At 38.0% G+C, this 23,692-nt stretch overlaps 1 protein-coding gene across 3 annotated transcripts in view; it reads left to right on the plus strand.

Moving 5' to 3' along the window:
* Nucleotides 1-9,822, plus strand: part of ZMAT3 (zinc finger matrin-type 3) — a 39,917-nt gene extending 30,095 nt beyond the window's left edge. For 2 of the 3 annotated variants that reach the window (XM_018047588.1, XM_005675290.3), the window contains exon 6: nucleotides 2,424-9,822. In XM_018047588.1, coding sequence (XP_017903077.1) covers nucleotides 2,424-2,635 — 212 coding nt within the window. In that variant the 3' untranslated portion in view covers nucleotides 2,636-9,822. The remainder of the gene's footprint in view (nucleotides 1-2,423) is intronic. The other variant, XM_018047597.1, reaches the window with a different exon arrangement.

Raw genomic sequence — 23,692 nt, forward strand, 5'->3', positions numbered from 1 at the left:
AGATAGCCCTGAGAATTTGGGATTAGGTTTTGTTTTGTGGAATTGGTCTAGTGGCTTTTCAAGTTGGTGTTTATTTCAGGTCTTATTTATTTATTTCCTATTTAATATTATTTATTTTGATTTTATTTAATTTTTTTTACATCAAGAATATGACTTTATTTCAAAGGACCAAGAATAAGAAATGAGTTAAATGGAAAGGTGATAGATACATCCTTGGGTTCTAAGACCCAAAATGCAACTTTTAAAAAAGTTGAAGTATATTTGATTTACAAGAATTGCACATAACCGAGTCAATGTTTTAAAGTGTCTTATCTTAGTGCCTTTATGTTACTTATGGTATTTGCCAGCTGAGACATTTAAATGTAGTATAAAAATGAAATATTTGGTTTCAAGCTGCACCACATTAAATCCTCAGTTATTAGGGAAAATAAAAATGATAGCAGTGGTGTTTAACCAGGGGAGTGATTCAGATTATCTGGGGAATTTTTATAAAATACACATAGTTGAACCATGACTTAGAGATTTTCAGTCAGTAAATTTAGAGTGGGACTCAGACATGTATGTGTGTTGCAAATGCTTCCTCAGTGATTGATACATACTTTTAGTTCAGAATTACTAGTTGATAGGAATATTTTCTGCATTTTCTGATCATTTTCAGTAGGGAGAGTAGTCCTTCATTCTTTCCCTACCCCAGCCTCCAGTGCACACACATATGAGCAGAGGTCACCCATGCGAACAGTAAAACAAACAACAACAGATTGGAAAGGCAAAAGAAGCATAGAAAAAAGGGACATATAGAACACAACGTAATAAGTCTCATGAAAGTCTGAAACATTTATCATTGTTGCAATAAATGTAAACTTAAAGTCCCAGTGAAAAGAAAATTGTAAGATTAGATAGAAAATATTCAGTTGACACGAAGGAAGCTAAGATAGCTGTCTTAGCATAGATTTTAAAAAAACAACGAAAACCTTTAGGACAGAAGGCCATTTAGATTTATGTTCTTGGATCAGAGTACAAGTAAATGAGATGTCAATAATATTAAAAATGCAGAATTTTTATGTGTTTGGAAGTTTTTAAACATTTCTAGTACTGCGGTTATGGGGTCGCAAAGAGTCAGACATGACTGAGCGACTGAACTGAAGTAACTCTCTCGCCAAAGAAAAAATCATACTGGTGATTGAACATTCTTAGAATCAAATTGTAATAAAAATGTATCAAAATTTGTAGCATGTAGTCAAAGTAACATTTTGAGAAAAGCCTTCAGTTCAATTCAGTCCACTCTTTGTGACCCAATGAATCTCAGCACTCCAGGCCTCCCTGTCCATCACCAACTCCCGGAGTTCACTCAAACTTACATCCATCGAGTCGGTGATGCCATCCAGCATCTCATCCTCTGTCCCCTTTTCCTCCTGCCCCCAATCCCTCCCAGTATCAGAGTCTTTTCCAGTGAGTCAGCTCTTCGCAAGAGGTGGCCAAAGTACAGGAGTTTCAGCTTTAGCATCATTCCTTCCAAAGAACACCCAGGGCTGATCTTTAGGATGGCCTGGTTGGATCTCCTTGCAGTCCAAGGGACTCTCAAGAGTCTTCTCCAACACCACAGTGCAAAAGCACCAATTCTTCGACTCTCAGCTTTCTTCACAGTCCAACTCTTAGCCTTAAATGTTTATTATTATAGTAGGAAAGCAGAAAAGTATTGAGCTAATGGTCCAACTTAAGTCAGTTATATAAAAAAAGAAAATAAAATTATCAATAATTCCACCAACATTTTTGTGTGTATTACTTCTGTAAAATGGAAATGTGATCATATTTTGTGATATTCTTATTCAGGGTAATGGCATATTATAATCAAATATTGTAATTACAGAGTTTTCTATAGCATTGTTTTTAGTGACTGTTTAGTCTTTCATTACATTCATTGCTATGATTTTTTTGAGTTGTATGTTTGGATCTTTCCTTTATCCTTACCCTCCCCAAAAACTTTTATAAACTCTAGTTAAATAAATGTCCTCATTGATAAATCTATATGCAAAAATTATCAACATTTTCTTAGTGAAATTCTTAGAAGTAGAATTTTTGGATGGAAATATTAGCATAATGATATAACTTTTGACATAATGCTTAGAAATGAAAGTGTTTCTAAAATTATATTCACTTTTTAGAGACATTGCCATTTAGAGTTTGGGTTTGGCTCTACAGTAACATTTCTGGCAATAGTTGGAGGAGTCATTTTAGCTTTTTAGACTGAACATGTATAAAACTGTAAATAAAAAAACCCGTTAACTTCCCATTTTTTTCAAACTAGGAATCTGTGAATTTTATACTTCGAGGTTAGAATTACAGATGACAGTGATAATTGGTCAGACCGTCATTCGCTTAGTGGGTATCTAGAAGTGAATATGTTGCTCTTGTCTCTGTTTCAGCAGGTCCTTACTTCGGTCCCCGCTCTCGGCAGAGAATCCCCCGTGATCTGGCCATGTGTGTTACTCCAAGCGGCCAGTTTTACTGCTCCATGTGTAATGTCGGGGCTGGCGAAGAGGTGGAATTCCGGCAGCATTTAGAGAGCAAGCAGCATAAAAGCAAGGTGTCTGAACAGCGATACAGGAATGAGATGGAGAATCTGGGCTACGTATAGTGACTGTCATATTCAGATAGAGCAGCTTGTCCTGCCTGTTGCTCGCCTTCTGTCAACATGCCCTGCTTTGTGGTTCTTTCGATATGAGTACATTCCTCTGCTCAATGTTAATACACGTAACCTGCAGTGGCACCATAAGGAGTCAAAATTGGGGAAGGAAGAGAATGTGCTTAAGTCTTGATGCTTTTTCAGGTCAGTTGTGTTGAGCTGCTTAAAGCCTGTGACCTACCTACCCCATGAGACATACCTTTTTATCTTGACCAAGTTCTGGTCAACTAGTAGCCTGACCACTTAGAGCTTTAACTATTTAAAAACTTCATATTCTTTTACAGTGTTAGTGTTATATATTGTTAAATAATTTCATCGAGTTTTTGCTTCAGATCATAGTAAAAGCAGGTAAGCAAAGATTTTAGTTTCCCAAGGTTTCTTTGGAATTACCTTCTCAACTCAATGAATTGTCAGTAGGATATACTATGTAAATTGCATTAGAATCTTGCCTAGAACAGTGTTTTCTGTTTATCATGTCCCTTCCTTATTGAAATGCAGGTTTTCTTGCACATTCAGACACTTCTAATGTGTTTGTGTACTTCAGATAGTGAAACTTGATTTTCAGTTGTGAATTTCGCACATTTAAATTCACCTTCTTTTCCCCCTCTTTTTTTCTCCTCCAGTTGAATTAGCTTATCCAGTTAGCTCATTTTCATGCCCCAGAATGGTGTTGTAGGTTTTCCAAGCCCCATATTTGAATATTCAATAAGTTTAGGATAGATGTGATTTTTTTTTAATGTATTTTTTTCAGCTGGTGTTGGGAAATGAAATGTGTTTGATTTTTCAGCTTAGAGTTACTTCGTGATAATAACATGCACTTATGTGATGGTCTCAACCATAAGTTCAGAACCGTTGATGTTTTTTTTTGATAGACTTTTTAGATAAACGGATCCTTACATTTTACTTACATTCTTCTTTGTCTTGCTAATTTGTAGACTGTCCTGAAAAATATAACTACTTTACTATTTCCAAGAAAGAAAAGAATTTTTTTAAAACAGTTAATCAAATTTTAGTATCATTTCCAATAGAAAAATACCTGAACTTTGGCATTATTCTTTATAATTCAGCTTCCTTGAGGATATAGATTAATAAAAATAGATTACTGTCATATCTGATAGTTAGAACAGTATTATTATTTTTGCTTTTTGTTTTTAAAATGAGAAGCTCTAGTGTTTTGTCTAGATTAACCAATGGAGGATTCTATGAACTTTCACTAACTGTATTTTACTTATTTACTCTATTTACATGGATAAGATGGGTGCTCATCCATACTCCTTTTGAAAGGCCATGTTCATAGAAGTTTATATTGAGCAATATCTTTGCACTATGGTAAATTCACTTTTGATTGCTTATATTACTAATTAAAAATAAAACTCCTATTTTTCCTTAAAAATTCTATAGGCAAAAAGATAAGGAGAAGGAAAATTATAAGCATCATTCCATTCCTTGTACTTCTGAACAATTTTTGAATTATCTAGACCCATATTTAAAATTAAGTTTTGTGATACTGGTACACTGGTACACTCTCTGGTATACTCTCAAGTTACCCTTCTGTTGAAGTCATGATTTTTTGAAAAGTAGAATTACTTAGTAATTTTATTTTATCCCAGAAACAGAAGCATGAAATAATGTTCTGTTGAAGTTCTATCTAGACCTGTGAATCAGTATAATAACACTTTTTGCAGTAAGCTATAAAGTATAATTGATTATTTTAGGGCAGTTTAGAGCTTCTCTTATTGATTAGTAGGTTACTCATTTTGCTGCTAAGTGTAACTTTTTGGTAGATTTTAATATGATAGTGCTGGCCACATGGTTCTACAATTATTTAAAAATTCTTTTTTCCCCCTCTGTATGTAACTACATATATGTATACACATGTATATGTATATATATGTAGTTATATACACACACACATATAAACCTATGTATATATAGTTTTATGTGATACCATAGAGAAGATTTCATTGAATCCTTAGATAACAGTAAAAGATTATGGATAAGAATTTACATTTTATACAAGTGGCATTCATCCACTTTCAGTTTTTTCTTTGCAGATAAAATTAATGGAAGGATCTTCTCTACTCTGCCCACTTAAGAGTTTCATTTTATATATGTAATAGCAGTGGACTTAAGGCCTTGGTGTTTTTTCTGGCCTTGCATATTCAGGTTTCTAGTCTCTCAGTGCCCTTAACAGATGTTATGAATGCATAAACGCATTTTCTTTTAAAGAAAAAAGTTAGATTTATAGTGTTGTTTCTTACTTGTTCTATTTCTTTGCACTAAAAAAGACGGATGTTTGCTTTATATGACACCTTAGAAACCATATTGCCTACAATAGCTGGGTTTGCTCCTTACTTTCCAAACTCTAGGCAGTTGATAAATAACTTCCATGATTATAAAGGTTACATACACATCCAAAAAACGAATCACAAATCTCTATGACAGTGGGTTGTGTTTTTGGCCTGTTACCTTGCAATATTCCCCTGTGTTCCATAGGTGAAACAAACGGTGAGAGAGGTGTCAGAAAGGAAATGCCTAGGTGAATCCACCTCTGCATGGTACAGTTTCTCATACTCATGCGTTCCTTACGGACAGTGTTGTTTTTTTCCTGTCAAAGAAGGCTGTTGTTAGTACTGCACTCAGTGATATGTGATCTCTGTCAGTTTCATTTAGTAAAATCAGGTCCTGCTCTGTAATATACCTTAGAATATGCACCTGTGCTCCCCAGGAATCACATTAATACCTTTTTATGTACTGTATACAAGGATGGACAGGGACCTAACCAATGGAAAACCTTTAGTCAAATAAGTAGATCTGCAAGAAGAATGCAGAGCATCAAAGTCTCTTCTCTGTGAATATCTTCATGTAAGTTGTCATTCAGAAATCAGTGTTGAAGATAACAATTAGAAACTCTTCTAAAATATTGAGGGCAAGAAGATGTAAAGGAAAAATTTTGGTGTTGCAATTAAAAGATTAGATTGCTTATGTCTTGGAAGTGTTTTTTCAAAAATACTCAGCTACACAGCTGAGTGTGCCATGTAATCCTTTCAAATCCACATTGAACAGGAAATGTTTTGTTGGTTTTGTCTTTGTATGTCCTGTATCACAACTTGTAAATATGTGCATGTTGTTTATGACGTGTGTCTATTTGTCTCTTATTGCACTGAAATCTGCAAGGCGAATAATTGTTCTATACCATTTGCAAAAACTTCCTCCAACTCTTCCTCACTGTTGCCCCTCTTCCTTAGTTGATAAACTTAGAAAACCATTTAGAATTTTTTGAAACCCTGAGATTGAATGAAAAATCATGGCTGTCTGAGATCATCTCCATGTCCCTCTAACTTAAACAGCTGAAAGGAAAGCATGAGATCTTCCACCTTATTTTATAGAGCTGTTCTCCAATACTGGTGTGCTTGCTTGTATCTACACTTTGAACTAGGATTAAAGATATATATGTGTATATACATATATATTATATATCTGATTAAATCTTCATTTGTAGATAGACTCGAGGGATTAATGGTGGTTTTAATGATTCCCTCACTCCTGAATCAGCGGAGACTATGAACAACGACAGTTGGAGGACTGTTCAGTGACCCGTGTAAAACGAGTCTCGCTTGTGTCAGGGGAGACATGTAACTGTTCTGCATAATACCCTCTACAGAGAGGCCTAGGAGTGATGGATTTGGAACCTAACCTGTTTTGTTTCCTCAGTGTCAGAACACAGGCTGGAAGGACCTTTTAAAAACTTGGTGGGGCATATATGAAAGACAACAGAGCTGCTTTAGAAGTAGAGAAATGTTTTGTCAGTATAGGTAAAAGTTTAATGCAAGCTTTTGAACAGATACTTTCAAAAGATTCTATCTTGCTGGCTTTTCTTTTTTCAACCAGCCAGATCACCATTTAGAAGTTTCATGCATCATAAAGAATGTCTTGTTGCTTTAATTTTTTTGGTGGTGGACCCCTGTCATTGTGAGCTATCACTGTCAGTCTTACTGAATGGACAAATAGCTGTGTAAATAGCTTCTCATACGACATTTCTACTGATAGCTGTTTGACTTTGTCTTCCCACTATGAATGGGAGGATCATTTATCAACTCCTCTTCTGGGTAGCTACCAAAAAAATACTGGCTTATGGTCCCATGTGACCCTGTCTTTGTTAAGCCCAGATTATGAGTGCCTTTAGCAAGTTTTAGCATTTCACAGAAAGAAGAGATGATATAATTATTGCCATTAGTCACAATGCATAAAATAGGAGCTTGGAGTAACAAAGCTTTGTGTGAATTCTATGTTCTACATTTTTTTTTTATTCACGCAATCGCAATTTGATATTGAGTAAAACTATATGATAATTGATCAGGAACCATACATCCTGAAAATGAATCCAGTTGTACAAGGCTGGCAATGGTCATTGATTTTTTTTTTTCCACTTTGATCTGCATTGCATTTATATTTAGTGATCGATAGTGTGGTAGATTGGGAAGAGCTTGATATGGATGTTTGGAAAAACTTTATTCCAGTGTCATTTTCAAATACTGTCTTATCTAATACTGTAGAGAGGATAGAATTATGTATTTGCACATGAAGTGTGTGAAGACTGTCATGCATAATGCTTATTCATTGTGCTGTTATGATTCATCTCTACATTTAAAACAGGTACCTTTACAAATCAGGTTCAAGATGTTTTCAAGTAAAATTTTCCTTACTGTAATGAATTGAAAATTCTAAATTGCCTGTACTCTTTGAGTCTCTAAATGCACTGCTAAATTAATTTTACTGCAGAAATGCTAACATTTTTCTTGACAGTTTATTAGAAATTTCAAATGTACCTTAAAGTTGATGAATTTTACAGTATATTAGCACTAGATTCTACTATTAACATTTTCCAGTACTTATATTACCATATATTTGTCTGTCCCTCTGTTTATCCGTTGAACAATGGAATTTAAAAAAAATATACATTTTAGTGTAAATTTCAGAGACTTCCCTGAACAATTCAGCATAGGCATAATTAATTATAGTTTAATATCTGTTTCCATATTAACAACTTTTAACAAGCAGTGTATGAAGTTGATAACCTGAGCCAGTTAACATATGTCTTTTTCTCCTGTGGACTTTAGCCTTCTTGTTTCTGTTTTTGTATATGCTTAGAGTGAGGGAAGACAACTCCTTTTTAAACTGAAGTTTTTTGGTGTTGGTCATTTTAATGCTTAATTGTCATACATTTTAAAGCTTCACGATAAGAATTTTTTCTTTATCCCTCTTTTTTGACGTATGTTTGCTCAACTATGCAGCTTCTTTAGAAAACTGTAAGTTACTGATTGGGGTTTATTAAATCAGCTTATACCTCATTTCAATCTACTGCTGCTTTTTTCTCCATGGTATCATTTCTCCCTTTACTGCTTTCACCTGTTCTACCAGAGAATCGAGAGGCATAAAGGGTCAATCCCACAGACGATTAGCTGCTTAAAACAACTCTAGAAGAACAGATGGAGTCGTTTAGAAAGTTGAAACCATTAGTTTATCTAAAGCCTTTGAATTCCCTGAGAATTGTAACTGCCCATGCTTTCTCTTAGCCATAATTAGCAGGATTAAAAATGATTGTACTGTACAATGAGTTGTTGAAATTGTAAGCCTTAGTAACCATCTTTAGCTTTACTCTAGTACTGTTTAGGAAAAAGTTATTGACATATGCCTTTATTTTTATGCCAATTATTTTGTGGACAAAATCAGAAGAATTTAAGTGACTTGTTGCAGATTATGAAGATTCACTGGGTAAGTCAGAACTGAAATTTTGATATCCTGGATTCATATTCTTGTGCTCTTTGATAAAATTCATGGCTTTCAAAATAAACACTCCCTTTAGGGCACTTAAAATGAAACTATGTATTTTTACTAATTAGACTTTCATTTTTTTGGACATTTTACAATTCTTTGAACTTAAAAGATTTTTCCGTGGTCATAGTTTCTCATTAAGTCAATGCAACTGCTAAAAATCTCACTTTGCTATTAAATACTAATAACACAGGTTTTATCAGATTTCCTTTCACATTTACATAACCTTCATGATTCACTCATAACTCTTTCTGTGTAAGTGCTTAAGTGACCCCCTCACTAGTGAAAATAAATGTTCTATATCACTGATTATATGTATATTCTCTACATGATATATTTTTTTAAGGAAAAGAAACCCCACGTGTCCGGGTGAACAATATTATCCTAGTGCAAAGCACATATAAAGCGGTTTGTTCTATTCTGAAAATCTGGCATTTACAGGAACAAAACTTTTAGAGTGACTGGTCATTGTTTTACCTTCTTTTGGTACTTGAGCATCTTCCTGTGGTTTTGTAAATGTGTGTCATTTTGTAAGAATTTCATGTTGATTCTGTGTTAATTGGTGTCCACCTTGTGATATCCTCAGCTGACTGTAATAATTTAGTCTGGGTATGGGGTGTCTGCTTTGAAATGCCTTACTAGTGTGTGGCAGACTCTACTCTAAAGCATTCCGTGTGTCTGCTAAGACAATAAGTTGCCTCTCTTGGATGTATGCTCTAGATCCAGAAGCAAAACTGATTTTGCTTTCACTGTTAATGTTGCATTTTAGCTCATTGTTTTAAATTAGAGAATAAAATCATGGAGCCAAGGGAAACTTTACAACCCTTCATTTAATGGCATGGCAAACTTTAAAAATTGCTTTTACTGTTTCCCTAGAATGATGTTTCTGATAAAGGATATAGCTAAAAAATGCCTGCCAGAACTGTATGAAATTGCGTTTGTTTCCTACAGTTTCCCCTAAATGTCATACAGGGATTTAACATCTGTGTATGCTGTTGGGGCTTTGTGCCAGTCATCACTTTGGAAATCTGTGTTCTGAGGCTACATAAATGACAAAAATGTCTTGGGATTGAAGCCAATCAACTGTGAACTGTGAAACTGAAATTGCTCTTTTGGTTTTATTTTCTTAAGCATATTGAATAGAGAATCCTGAAAGTTATTTAAAATTTACACTGCTTCTGTTGATGGCTCATTTTGGCTGTGTATCCTCATTTATGTACTGATTTCTGATAAAGGCTTGACGTTATTATAGCAGTCATTTTGTGTTCAATTTAATAAAAGAGTTTCTGAGTCTTGTCTGCAAATCGTTTGGTTGTGAGTTGGGGATCAAAGACAGAAGGTGCGTTGTCAGCACTGAGGTGCTGAGGTGTTATTTTTGATGCAGATGGTTGATGGCTGAGGATTCACCTTTTATCCATCTGCATGTAATTTGCCACCTGCTTCTAGAACTCATGGGGCTTCCGCAGAGGCTCTGTGGTAAAGGGTATGCCTCCAGTGCAAGAGACTTGCAGGAGATGCTGTTTGATCCCTGGGTTGGGAAGATTCCCTGGAGAAGGAAGTGTCAATCCACTCCAGTATTCTTGCCTGGGAAATCCCATGGACAGAGGAGTCTGGCGGGCGACAGTCTATGGGGTCGCAAAGAGTTAGCAGACATGACCTAGCCACAGTCCACAGCTCTTTCCTTGAACTCAGAGTATATTGTCACCTACTTGGGTGTGCAGTAGAGTTGACCCTGCTGCCTACACGACCCCATTCTCCCATTGCTGGAGTTCGTCTCGCTCAATTGGAGCAAGTTCTCAATTTTATTGATAGATTTAATTTTTAGATTTAAGTTTAATCTTTCCTTCAAATTCTGAGAAAAGTTGCTTAGCAGGACTGTAACCGTTGCTTCTGGAAGTAAACACATAGTAAGAGGCAAATATGCCCAATAATCTTTTGGGTGTTCATATATAAAATACTTTTACAAATATAATCAGCTTATATAAACAATGTATTATAGGGGTATGGTCTTTGAAGCACTCTGGTTGACAGGATGCAATGTGCTTTTCAGTTTAAATACTCATTTTAAAAAGGTTAGAGCCCTGGGAGATGCTGCTGGGCTTTGTTTAATCGGGATGCAAGACACATACACTTACTCTCGTGGGAAAAATTCTTGTGTCTGCACAAAAAAATGTTTCTGAATGAAGAGAACAGATATCATTGAATCTATCTGTGTTGTAAAATACTCAAGGCATCAGCACATTTTATGAAATCATCTCAAGAGATTTTTAGGTTAAAGTCATGATAATGAACATAAAAATAGTTTTAAACCACTTGAGCTTGTTAGATTTTCTTTCTTCAGGCATTTCTAAGGCTTATTTGTTTGCTGAAAATCTATTCAAGGTCAAGCACTGGGTGTTACCTTTTCAAATTGCCTGTATGGAAAAGACTGACGCTAAACGTTCCCAGTCTATTATGAATCGATATGAGTGTTAAGATCAGAAATAGATCTTTTATGATAAGTTTTAAGATTTTTATCATCTGAGGTGAGGATGAACCCACTGAGTTTTGTTCCTCTTGTGAGATATTCATAAACTGTTGAAAATTGGGAACTGTAAAAAAGATAAAGGCAGGTAACTATTTTGAAGTATAAATACTATTTAATAGAGATATGATTATGAGTTCTTCCCCTCTACAAGGAAAAAATTTACCTAAAAATACACTCTATTGTGTGTGTGTGTGAGAGAGAAAGAGAGAGATGTGTCTTAAGGAGGAGTAGATGGAAATATGTTTTAAGATGATCAAATACTTGTAATGAAGTATGTCCAAAGGAACAGATGGAAATTTGCCACTGGAAGAAATATGCTCCTCCATGGGCAGTCTGTAACTTCTGCTTGGCATTTTGGATAAGTCTTTAAGTACATAATTAGAGTTTCAAATGTGTTTTGGCTGGCAGCCATCCCTCCGGACAGGAACAAGATGTCTTTCATATTAGCTTCAGTTTTTAATCTTTGCTGATGCCGGAGGCTCTTTTCTATCCCTGTTTTCTAGAAATAGCTTACTAGGTTATGGACTTTGACCAAAGGTATCTAGTGCCACCCTGTGGACTCTCTAAATCTTACAGTGAGCTGTTTGAATGTGGTTGGTACACTGTCTTTGAAGAAGGATCTTTTGCTTAAAAACCACCTAGTGGTGGGAAGGAGTTTTTATCTGTACGTAAAGCAAAGGCAGGTATGTCTTTGGGAGATACTGAGTGTGTTCTTTTACAGCTTTAGCTGCCAAAGTGCAGAGTGAGGAAGGTGGCAGATCTTCATTCAGGATATATATGTTTGTATGTATTTGCATATGTGAAAAGTGAAAGTGTTAGTCACTTAGTTGTGTCTGACTCTTTGTGACCCCATGGAGCCTGCCAGGCTCCTCTGTCCATGGGATTCTCTAGGCAAGAATGCTGGAGTGATTTGCCATACTTCCTCCAGGGAATCTTCCCAACCCAGGGACTGAAGCTGGGTCCCCTGCATTGCAGGCAGATTCTTTACCATCTGAACCACCAGGGAAGCCCCTGTATGCATATATGTGTATGAATTTATGATGTTTTTAAAAATGTCTATTTTGCTTTAAAGAATCCATCATTCACACATTTTTGGGTTTGTGAAAAACAAGCATGGAAACTGTTAAAATGATAGTCAACAAAAGTCTAGAAGGAAAGGACTAGAAAAACCTCTCATTAAAGACGATTGTTGAAAAATTTAAAAAATTAGGTACAGGGGCAAATGTTACCAGATGTGTAAATCATGCTGACAGTATACAAACTAAACTACATGGTACTAAGCAAATGTAATTTGCTTTGGAGAACATATTGTTTTCTGCCTCAATAAACTAGCAGTACAGAGACATACTTTAAAGTCTTTTATCAAATATTTTGCATCCTTAGAATAAGTGCGTGCTAAGATAACTAGCCAGTTCTGTCACCTGCGTGCTCTTGGGCATACTACCTAACCTCTCTAAAATTTAGCTACTCAGAGTTGGGGTATTAGGTGTGAATTCCAGTTATTTAGTTTCATCCCTCTTGGTCATATGGATAATTTAGAGGATTGATCATTGAAAAACTGGTTTTAAAAAAAGGAAAACCAGTTGAGTTTTTTAATAGGTAAGTCCTTATCTCACCCCTAAACTCATGCTCCCCTGTTTCTTCCCCAGAGGTGATCGCAGTTACCAATTTCTTAGATATTTTTCCTAGAGATATGCTATGTAGTATGAATGGTGGCATCCCATACACTTTTTCCAGTGGCCCATTTGCCTTGGCAGTCATTCGAGACCAGCACATGTGGATCTCATTCTTTTTGACTATGTGCTATTCCCTTGTATAATTTCCAAAGTTTCTTGTTTTTTGTTTGGTCTTCCATTGATGGACATTCCTGGTAGCTCAGACGGTAAAGAATACTTCTACGGTGCAGAAGACCTGGAGAAGAGAATGGCAACCCACTCAAGTATTCTTGCCTGGAGAATCCCATTGACAGTGGAGCTTGGAGGCTATAGTCCATGGGGTTGCAAAGAGTTGGACATGACTGAGCAACTAACACTTTGACTTTTCACTTGTTGATGAAGATATATATATATATATATAATTGTGATGTTTAAATTAAAAGAACTTTAAAATTGTAGTAAAATATACATAACAAAGTGCATCATTTTAACCATTTTAAAGTCTACAATTCAGTGGCATCATTAAGTACATTCATATTCTTGTGCAATTATCATCACCCCAACTCCAGAACAGTTTTCATCTTCCCAAACTGAAACTCCTTAGCTCGTTAAAAATATGCTCTTCCCTCTGAGCATGACAACCACCATTCTACTTTGTGAATTTGACTAGGTTCCACATGTAGGCAAAGTCATAGAGTATTTGTTTCCTAATGACTCTCTTATTTCATTTAGCATAATGTCCTCAATGTTTATCTATGTTGTAGTGTATGTCAGAATTTCTTTCCTTTATAGGCTGAATAGTATTTCATTGTATGTGTATACTACATTTTGTTTGTCATTTATCTATTGATGGACATTGGGCTGTTTCTAACTCTTGGCTATTGTGAATAATGCTGCTATGAACATGACTGTACAAAAATTAAAAACTTTAAAAATTATTTCACATATACAAAGTATAGCAGATTACCAAACAGACATACATATACTCATCAACCAGTTCACCAGCACTATCAAATCCTAGCATTTTGCTACATTTTTTTCTGATATTTTAAAGTAAAGATTCAGCTGAAACCCACTGTACCTTTTCCCAATTTTAGTTTCATGCCTCCCCAGATAAATCCACATCTTGAATTTACTATTTCATGTACATAATTATATTAATACCATATGTATTCATAAATAATATATAGCATTGTTTATGATTTCAAAATCAATATAAATGGCATCATAATAGAAAGATATCTCTGTCATTTTCTTTTTTTCTCATCACTATTTTTGAGGTTTATCTATGATGATACTTGAGAAAGTCCCTCAGTCGTGTCCGATTCTTTGTGACCCCATGGACTATAGAGTCCATGCAATTCTCCAGGCCAGAATATTGGAGTGGGTAGCTGTTCCATTCTCTAGGGGATCTTCTCAACCCAGGGATCAAACCCAGGTCTCCCACATTGTGGATTCTTTACCAGCTGAGGTACCAGGGAATGATAATACAGTTCACTTCAGTTCAGTCACTCAGTCGTGTCAGACTCTTTGCGACCCCATGAATCGCAGCACGCCAGGCCTCCCTGTCCATCACCATCTCCTGGAGTTCACTCAGACTCATGTCCATCGAGTCAGTGATGCCATCCAGCCATCTCATCCTCAGTCATCCCCTTCTCCTCCTGCCCCTAATCCCTCCCAGCATCAGAGTCTTTTCCAGTGGGTCAACTCTTCGCATGAGGTGCCCAAAGTACTGGAGCTTCAGCTTTAGCATCATTCCTTCCAAAGAAATCCCAGGGTTGATCTTCAGAATGGACTGGTTGGATCTCCTTGCAGTCCAAGGGACTCTCAAGAGTCTTCTGCAACACCACAGTTCAAAAGCATCAATCAATGATAATACATGTAGCTATAATTTATTCATGTTAAATAGTGTATAGTGTCCCACTGTCTGAATTCATCCTTCTGTCAACGGATGGTTAGGTGGTTTTTCACTTGACTTATCACACAAGTAGACATAACAGACATTTTCACTGTCAAATATTGCAGCCCTTTTGGAAGGGAAAAATGCTCCTTAAAATCCCTATTTCCGCACCCCACTTTTTCCTTCCCAGAGATAACTGGTACTGCTCTGTGTCTCTAAATGTGTAGCTTTTATGTGTTGCTGGAGACATTTTTTAAGTCCTTTACTTTCGGTATTATAGTGCTTCTTATTTACGTATTCTTGTCTCTATTCCAGATTTGCTAAATTCTCTCAAGGTGTTTCACTAGATATGAATTCATTCACTCCAGCTTAAAAATATATTTTAGAGAATGAAAACGAAGTACCAAGGTTGAAGAGGTTGAAGAGTTCATTGCTGTAGCAGAACTGTATTTTAAAAGGCAAGCAGTGATACCTTAGTTATATGTGTCTTGTTTAGGATGATAAAACTATGAGGCAAAGCCTTTCCTGAGGATGAGAAATGTGCCTCTACTTTCTCATGAGGTCTCCCTTTTCCTTTTGTCCAGTGCAGTGGGTCGCAGTCAATAGCTTGGGGGATTTTCATTTGCTGATTGTGATGCCCTACTTACTTCTCTGTTCCCTTCCTCCACTTGTGCAGGAGGAGGATGAATTTTGTTTCATAGGAATTCTCTTTGATTGCTAGAAGGACAGTATCTAGCCAGGGGGTTCATCGTCAGGGGCCTTACGAAATGCTCATTGTGTGCTGAAGGTGGGAGCTCTCAGAATGGCTGTTGCCTGATGCCGTTCCATATCTCATCCACATGTTCCTCTGCCAAGTCCATCTTAGTGGACCGAGGAAAGAGAAGGAGCAGCTTCATGTTTCTTCACACATGATCATCATTTATCACTTGGTAGCTGGTGAGGAAAATGGGAATTCACCTTTGGGCTCAAGGATTCTGCAAAGTCACTGCTAGTTAGGGAAAACTGTGGTCTGTGCTGGATTTCAAGAGAGATTTATATGTTACTTTATAATTGCCCTATCACAAATCATTGCCACTTTTGGAATCAGGGATTGATGTGCTGAAGAGTAAAAGCGAAACATCTGAGGATGGCGCCTAAGTAAAACCTGGCCACGATATTCTTTTCCTTTAAAACTTCCACTGGTTCCCAAATGCCTAAAATTTAAGTTCTACTATCATAGAATTAAATCAAAGCCTTAAAGCAGAGCTCACAAACCAGCAGCCTATGACGGAATTTGTCTTGCAGATATGTTTTGTCTGGCCCCACAGTATTTTAGAAAAATTTGAATTAGTTCTCAAGAGACCAAGATCAAGAGATTTAACATAAAATTTTGGATTTCTGGACATTTTGTTGTTGTTTAGTCTCTTAGTCATGTCCAACTCTTTTTGTGACCCCGTGGACTGTAGCCCACCAGGCTCTTCTCTCCATCTAATTCTCCAGGCAAGAGTACTGGAGTGGGTTGCCATTTCCTTCTCCAGAGGATCTTCCTGATCCAGGGATTGAACCCGCCTCTCCTGCATTGCAGGTGGATTCTTTACTGTCTAAGCCACAGCAAAGCTGGATTTCTGGCTATCTTGGTCAGCATTTCTGTAGAAATCAGACGATGTTTTGTGAATTGTGGCTATCCTTTTTGGGTAGAGCACGTGATGTGAAAGTCACTCAATCGTGTCTGACTCTTTGCAACCCCATGGACTATACAGTCCATGGAATTCTCCATGCCAGAATACTGGAGGGGGTAGCCTTTCCTGTCTCCAGGGGATCTTCCCAACCCAGGGGTTGAACCCAGGTCTCCCACATTGCAGGCGGATTCTTTACCAGCTGAGCCACTGGATGGAGCTTGAGCTCTCCACTTTGCAACAACCACCTATCCCTAGCCCCAACCCCACAGTATGGGACTCCTCTGGGGTTCTGGTTCCATAAGCCTGCTTTCTGGCTCCCAGCTCCTCTGCTGGTGCAGGAAGGAATTCTCTAACCTTTCTGTTACACGTGCAAACCTGTGAGTGTCAAGGTGTTATACTCTATGCGGCAGTCCATTAATAGTGAGGATCAAGAGCCAGTTGATAAATACTCCCTGTTTCTATGTCTCGGAGGGGATAATTCCAAGTTGAATTCTAGTATTTATTTATTTATTTGGCTTTAGTTGTGGCACATTGGATCATTACTTGTGGCATGTGGGATCTAGTTCCCTGAGCAGGGATCAAACCCCAGGCCTCCTGCGCTGGGCATGCAGAGTCTTAGCCACTGGACCACCAGAGAAGTCCCCAAGTTGAATTCTATATAGTAATTCTCTCTAGCTCCTGGAGAGGCCCCAGTGGAATAGAACTGCAATTTTCCACCACAGGAACCAGATCCTCCTGCACCTTGGATTGGCTTTCCCCACTCTCATTTTTACTTTTTTCCAATTCCTCACTCTCATTCCTTGGAAACATCTTAAAATAAACTGCTTGTGCTTAAACCCCTGTCACAGGCTCTGCTTTTTAGGTGGGCACCAAGGCTAAGACCTCCTCCATCCCTGATTTTTTAACCAGCCAGCCCTCTTGATTCATTCAGCTTCCCTTCCTGGTTCTTCAGGCCTTTGCAACTGTGATGCTGCCTTAGAGACTCATCTTTAGGGACTCATTCCATGTATTCTGGGCTTCCCTGGTGGCTCATATGGTAAAGAATCTTCCTGCAATGCAGGAAACCTGGGTTTGATCCCTGGGTTGGGAAGATCCCTTGGAGAAGGAAATGGCGACCTGCTCCAATATTCTTGCCTGGGAAATCCCATGGACAGAGGCACCTGGCGGGCCGCAGTCCATGAGGTTGCATAAGGGGCAGGCTCAACTGAGTGACTAACACTTTGCAGGTATTCTACATCATGACCATCCTGAGCAAGTCCTCAGATACCCCATGCAGCAGTAAAGCCCTCTGTAGTGCGGTTTCCTTTGCTTGAAACCTCACTCCTGCAGCCCTATGCCGCTTCCCTGCCCTCCTTCCATCGGCAAATTCCTACTTGGCCTGCAAGAAGGCCAGCTTCAGTTTAGATGCCTCTGTGGACCCTTCCTTAACTCCTCCATACTCGAGCATCTTTAAAGCCTGAGGAGAGAGAGCTAGGAGAGGGGGAAATTGCAGACAGAGGAAGAAGATACTGATGGAGCCCACTCTTGTTAGAGATGATGGAAAGGGCATTGGGGGAGCAGAGGCAGGTGCTTACTGCCAAAAGGAGGATTCTTCATTCTTGGAGATAGGAGTCATGCGAGCAAACATGTGCCAGGCATCTTCTAAGTGTTTCCAAAATATTTAACAAGCATAAGCCTTTCTTCCTTACAGGGATCCTTATATCCTGTGAAGTATGTATTATTATGACCCCCATTTTACAGATTAGAAAATTGAGGCACAGAAAGGTTAAGTAATTGCCCAAGATCACTCAGCTGGTATGTAGTCAGGTTGCCAGGGAGTCTAATTTCAGAGTTCATACTCTTGACCATTATGTCTTATTGCTGTTTGCCTTGCTAAGTTGCCTCAATTGTGTCCGACTCTTTGCAACCTAATGGACTGTAGCCCACCAAGCTCCTTTGTCCATGGGATTCTCCAGGCAAGAATACTAGAGTGGATTGCCATGGCCTTCTCCAGGGGATCCCAACGCAGGGATCGAACTCAGGTCTGTTACCACTAGCGCCACCTGGGAAGCTCTGTTGCTTCTTAAGGGAAGGTAATGTAGGAAAAGCATACTTATGGAAAAGAAAGCTGAGATGGGTGGTGGTAGCTGACCTTAATCTTCTCAATGGGGCAGGACACAAAGACAGCCAGTGTGATTATCAGAGGTGGTGACCCTGTTTGATTTTGACTAGAAAGTGAGAAAAAGAAGGAAGAGCAAGTTGGTCTTGGTCTTGTTTTTCAAAAGCTCCTAAAATATCAACAACCCTATGCCTGCTTGTTAGCACATTGTCTAGACTTGGCAGCTAAGCTTCTACTTTTGCCAAATGGTTGGTTTTCCTTGTGGCGCTTCCAAAAAACACAGTACTTGAGATGCTGAGATATTTTGAAAATGAAATAGGAATGGACCTCAGACTGTCCAGAACATGGGGATTATGCTTCTGGAGAAAGGATCTTTGTTTTCCACAGCATTGCTATAAACACCTAGGAAGGATTTGGGAGTACTTTGTAGTTTGGCATAGTCTGGGTGGTTTCCAGAACAGAGGGGCACTGGTTTCCATGAGAATGGAAAAGATGTCTCCAGCTCAGCAAATTCTCATGCCCAAGAGGGTTTATCCACAGCTGTGCATCTCCCTGCAGAATGTGGGGGGACCTGGGAAGCTTTGCTTCTATTTGTGCTACTGTCTGCTTTACATAGCTATCTTCAAAGTTTTCACATCCTGACATTAAAGAAATATTATATGCTTGATGTCTATGGGAGTCTTTTATCTCATAAACCACCCCGTGGGGACATACACAACCAATTCATCACAACATGAGAAGGAATATAGCTGAATGAAGTGATGGAGTGTGCCTGATTCAGGAATGTAGCACTCACCTTACTACATTAACAAATTTAGTCAGGAGCCTAAATCGAAGTAAACAAACTAAACAGCCAAACGTGTGGATGCACATATGGGGAAGATAATGGGAAAAAAATGTCAGAAAGGGAATTTGCATTTTTTCCACTGAGGCTGGGTTTTCCCATATTTAGTTTTGTGAAAATCATGTTTGCATCATCCTCTTTGCCTTATGGACTAAGGCTAAAAGCCCTTTAGTTGTGGCAATTGCCTTTCACTCATAGGATGGCAGTGAAAGTTAAAACAAGAATGAAGAATAAAAAGTAACATTCTGAAAACAGGCTCTTTTAGCCTTAAAGCTTTGTGAGATGAGTAGTGTCCAGTGGACTCCCTTCAGGGGTCTGGAGTAGGTTAACCTGGGCTTGAGTCCAGAAATCTGCATTTTTAAACATGTACCTAAGATGAAGCTGATGGGGATGTTTGTGATGCCCACAGTGTTTTAGAGGGAAGGTTTTTGTTTTAAAGCCTAAGAAAATGAACAGAAGATATCATTTTAAAGCTTTAGTTAACTGGGATTATTATTATTGCTGGGATTATTAAAAGGAGTAACCTGGCAAAAATCTCGATACCTTGGATGAGTTTGACACCATGGACTCAAAGCACATCAGGCCTCCCTGTCCCCCACTCTCTCCTGGAGTTTTTCCAAGTTAAGTTCCATTGAATCGGTGATGCCATCCAACCATCTCATTCTCTGTCTCCCTCTTCTCCTTTCGCCTTCAATCTTTCCCAGCATCATTCCTAATAGATAGCGTCCCTTTATTATCCTTTTGTTGGCTGCAGAATCTGTAGTTCTAGGTCTATTTTACCTGTAATTGTGTTTTCTCTCTTTTTAATCTTTGGCAGTCTTGCTAGAGGCTCAATGATCTTATTGATCTTTTCAGAAAACTAGTTCTGTGTTTGATTTTTCCCTATCGATTTTTTGTTTCCAGCTTCATTGATTTCTTCTCTTCTCTTTATTATTTCCTTCCTGAACCCAAAGTAAACTTTGGTTTTATTTTTCTTTTCCTAGATGGCTGAGGCCGGAGCTTGGATTATCAATTTGAGATTTTTTCTTGTATCTAATGTATGCATTTAGTGCTATAAATTTCACTCTCAGCACAGCTCTAGTGCTAAGATGTTGTGTTCCCACTTTTGTTCAGTTTAATATATTTTAAAAAATTTCACCTAAGACTTCCTTTTTGACTCATGGATTACTTAAGAGGAATGTGTTGCTTAGCTTACATGTATTTGGAAATTTTCCTATACTTCTATTTTTTGATTTCTAGTTGATTCCACTGCGGTCAAAGAATGCTGCGTGATTTAAATTCTTTTAAACTTGGTGAGGTTTGTTTTATAGTCCAGAAAATGGTCTATTTTGGAATATATTTTGGGGAACTTGAAAAAAAATGTATTCTACTGTTGCATGGAAAATTCTATGAATGAGTAGATCATGTTGATCAATAAGTTTTATTTTTTGTTAGGCAGATTTTTTGTTTGTTTGTTTGATTTTTGGCTGTGCTGAGCCCTTGTTGCTGTGTGCAGGATTTTCCTTAGTTGTAGCAAGCTGTGGTTACTCTTCATTGCAGTATGTGGGCTTCTCATTGCTTTGGCTTCTCTTGTTGTGGAGCAAGGTCTTAATAGTTCAGGCACACAGGCTTAGTTGCCCAGTGGCTTGTGGAATCTTCCTAGACCAGGGATCAAACCAGTGTCCCCCGCTGTGGCAGGCAAACTCTCAATGACTGCACTACCAGGGAAGTTCAGTTGAAGTGTTTGAGTTCTGTATCCTTGCTGATTTTCTATCTAGCTCTTCTAGTAATTGTTGAGAAAAGAGTGTGGAAGTCTCCAACTGTAATTGTGAATTTGTCTATTTCTCCTTTCAGTTTCATCAGTTTTTGCTTTACATATTTTGAGTTTCTATATTTAGGACTGCTATAACTGCTTGGTGGATTGACCCTTTTATTATTATATAATGTGTCTTTCTGTCTAGTTATTTTCTTTGCTCTAAAAACTTCTTTATCTGATACTCATATAGGCACTATTGTTTTTTAATGTTTTCATAGCATGTTTTTATCTGACCTTTTACTTTCAACATGTTTACATTTTGCTATATGAGTTTCTTGTAGACAGCACATTAGTTCAGTTCAGTTCAGTTCAGTCGCTCAGTCATGTCCGACTCTCTGCGACCCCATGAATTGCAGCACGCCAGGCCTCCCTGTCCATCACCAACTCCCGGAGTTCACTCAGACTCACGTCCATCGAGTCAGTGATGCCATCCAGCCATCTCATCCTCTGTCATCCCCTTCTCCTCCTGCCCCCAGTCCCTCCCAGCATCAGAGTCTTGTCCAGTGAGTCAACTCTTCTCATGAGGTGGCCAAAGTACTGGAGTTTCAGCTTTAGCATCATTCCTTCCAAAGAAATCCCAGGGTTGATCTCCTTCAGAATGGATTGGTTAGATCTCCTTGCAGTCCAAGGGACTCTCAAGAGTCTTCTGCAATACCACAGTTCAAAAGCATCAATTCTTTGGCGCTCAGCCTTCTTCACAGTCCAACTCTCACATCCATACATGACCACAGGAAAAACCATAGCCTTGACTAGACGGACCTTAGTTGGCAAAGTAATGTCTCTGCTTTTGAATATGCTATCTAGGTTGGTCATAACTTTTCTTCCAAGGAGTAAGTGTCTTTTAATTTCATGGCTGCAGTCATCATTGGTCATGATTTTTAATCCACTCTGCCAACCTGTGCCTTTTAATCATTGTATTTAAACCATTTCCGTTTAATTATTGAAATGTTAGGATTTAAATCTGCCATTTTATTTTATCTTTTATTTTCTTTTCTCTCTGCTTTTTGTTTCTGCTTTCTTTTTCCTGCCCTCCTGTGAGTTACTTGAACATTATTTAGACTTCATTTTGATATAATTATAGTTTTGGCGGTATCTTTGTTTAACATTCTAAATGTTATGCATATCTAACCACAGTTTGGTAATGTTTTTACTGCTCCAGGGGCTTCCCCAGTCGCTCAGCGGTAAAGGATCCTCCTGCAGTGCAGGAGACACAGGAGACTTGAGTTCAATCCTAGGTCAGGAAGATCACCTGGAGGAGAGCGTGGCAGCCCACTCCAGTGTTCATGCTGGAGAATCCCATGGACAGACGAGCCTGGCGGGCCACAGTCCTTGGGGAGGCCAAGAGTTGGATACAACTGAGGTGACTTAGCATGAACTCTGTCTTAACTGTCTCCTTCACATACATTTAGAATCATGTCAGACAGTCTGTTTTTGCTTCAGCTCACTAACATAATTTAGAATACTGAAGAGCAGAGGGAAAGTCTATTATATTTATGCATATTTTGGTTCTTGTATTTCCAAGGTTCTTACTTTTATCACTTCCTTTTTGTTTAGAGAAGTTTCTTTAGTTATTCTTTTAGAGTAGGTATGTTGGTGACAGATTCTCAGAGTTTTTTTTCAATCTGGGAATACATTGGTTTTCTCTTCCTTCCTAAAGGTTATTTTTGCTTGATGTAGGATTCTGAGTTGACAGTTGTTTCTTTCAGCACTTGAAAAATTAAGTGCCACTTCCTTCTGGCATCTATGGTTTCTAATGAGCAATACACTTTCCTTTGAATAGCTTGTTCCTGTAGATATGATGTCATTTCTCTCTTACTGCTTTCATTTTCAGAAGTTTAATATGTTTTGACATGGATTTCTTTGGATAATCTTATTTGGAATTTTCTCCCAAACTGAATCTGTGGGGTTATGTTTTCTGCCAAATTTGAAAAGTTTTCACCATTAATTCTTTGAGTCATTTTTCAGTCCATCCCTGTCTCTCCTCTTGTTTTAGAATTCTGATGACATAAATGTTCAATCTGTTGTTTTCTACTGTTATCATCCCACAATATCCCTGAGGCTATGTTCATTTCTTAAAAAATATTTCTTTCTTTCTGGTTGTTCAGGTTGCATAGTTTCTAGTGTTCTATCTTCTATTTCACTGGTTCTTTACCCTGTTCCTTTCATTCTGCTCTTGAGCCCATTCATTGAGTTTTTTATTTTGCTTATTGTATTTTTCATTTCTAAGATTTTCATTTCACTCCTCTTTATATCTTCTAATTCTTTGTTGAGGCTCTCAATTTTTTTCATTTGTTTCAATTCTGTTAATTATTGCCAACATCCGTTGGTTCATAGAAAAAGCAAGAGAATTCCAGATAAGCATCTACTTCTCCTTCATTGACTATGCTAAAGTTTTTGACTGTGTGGATCACAACAAACTGTGGAAAATTCAAGAGATTGGAATACCAGACCACCTTACCTGCCTCCTGAGAAATCTGTATGCAGGTCGTGAAGTAACAGTTAGAACCAGAACATGGAACAGTGAACTGGTTCCAAATTGGGAAAGGAGTATGTCAAGGCTGTATATTGTCACCCGGCTTATTTAACTTCTGTGCGGAGTACATCATGTGAAATGTCAGGCTGGATGAATCACAAGCTGGAATCAAGATTGCAGGGAGAAATATCAATAACCTCAGATATGCAGATGATACCATCCTT

Source organism: Capra hircus, chromosome 1 (genome assembly GCF_001704415.2).
Source record: "Capra hircus breed San Clemente chromosome 1, ASM170441v1, whole genome shotgun sequence".
Classification (NCBI taxonomy): Eukaryota; Metazoa; Chordata; class Mammalia; order Artiodactyla; family Bovidae; genus Capra; species Capra hircus.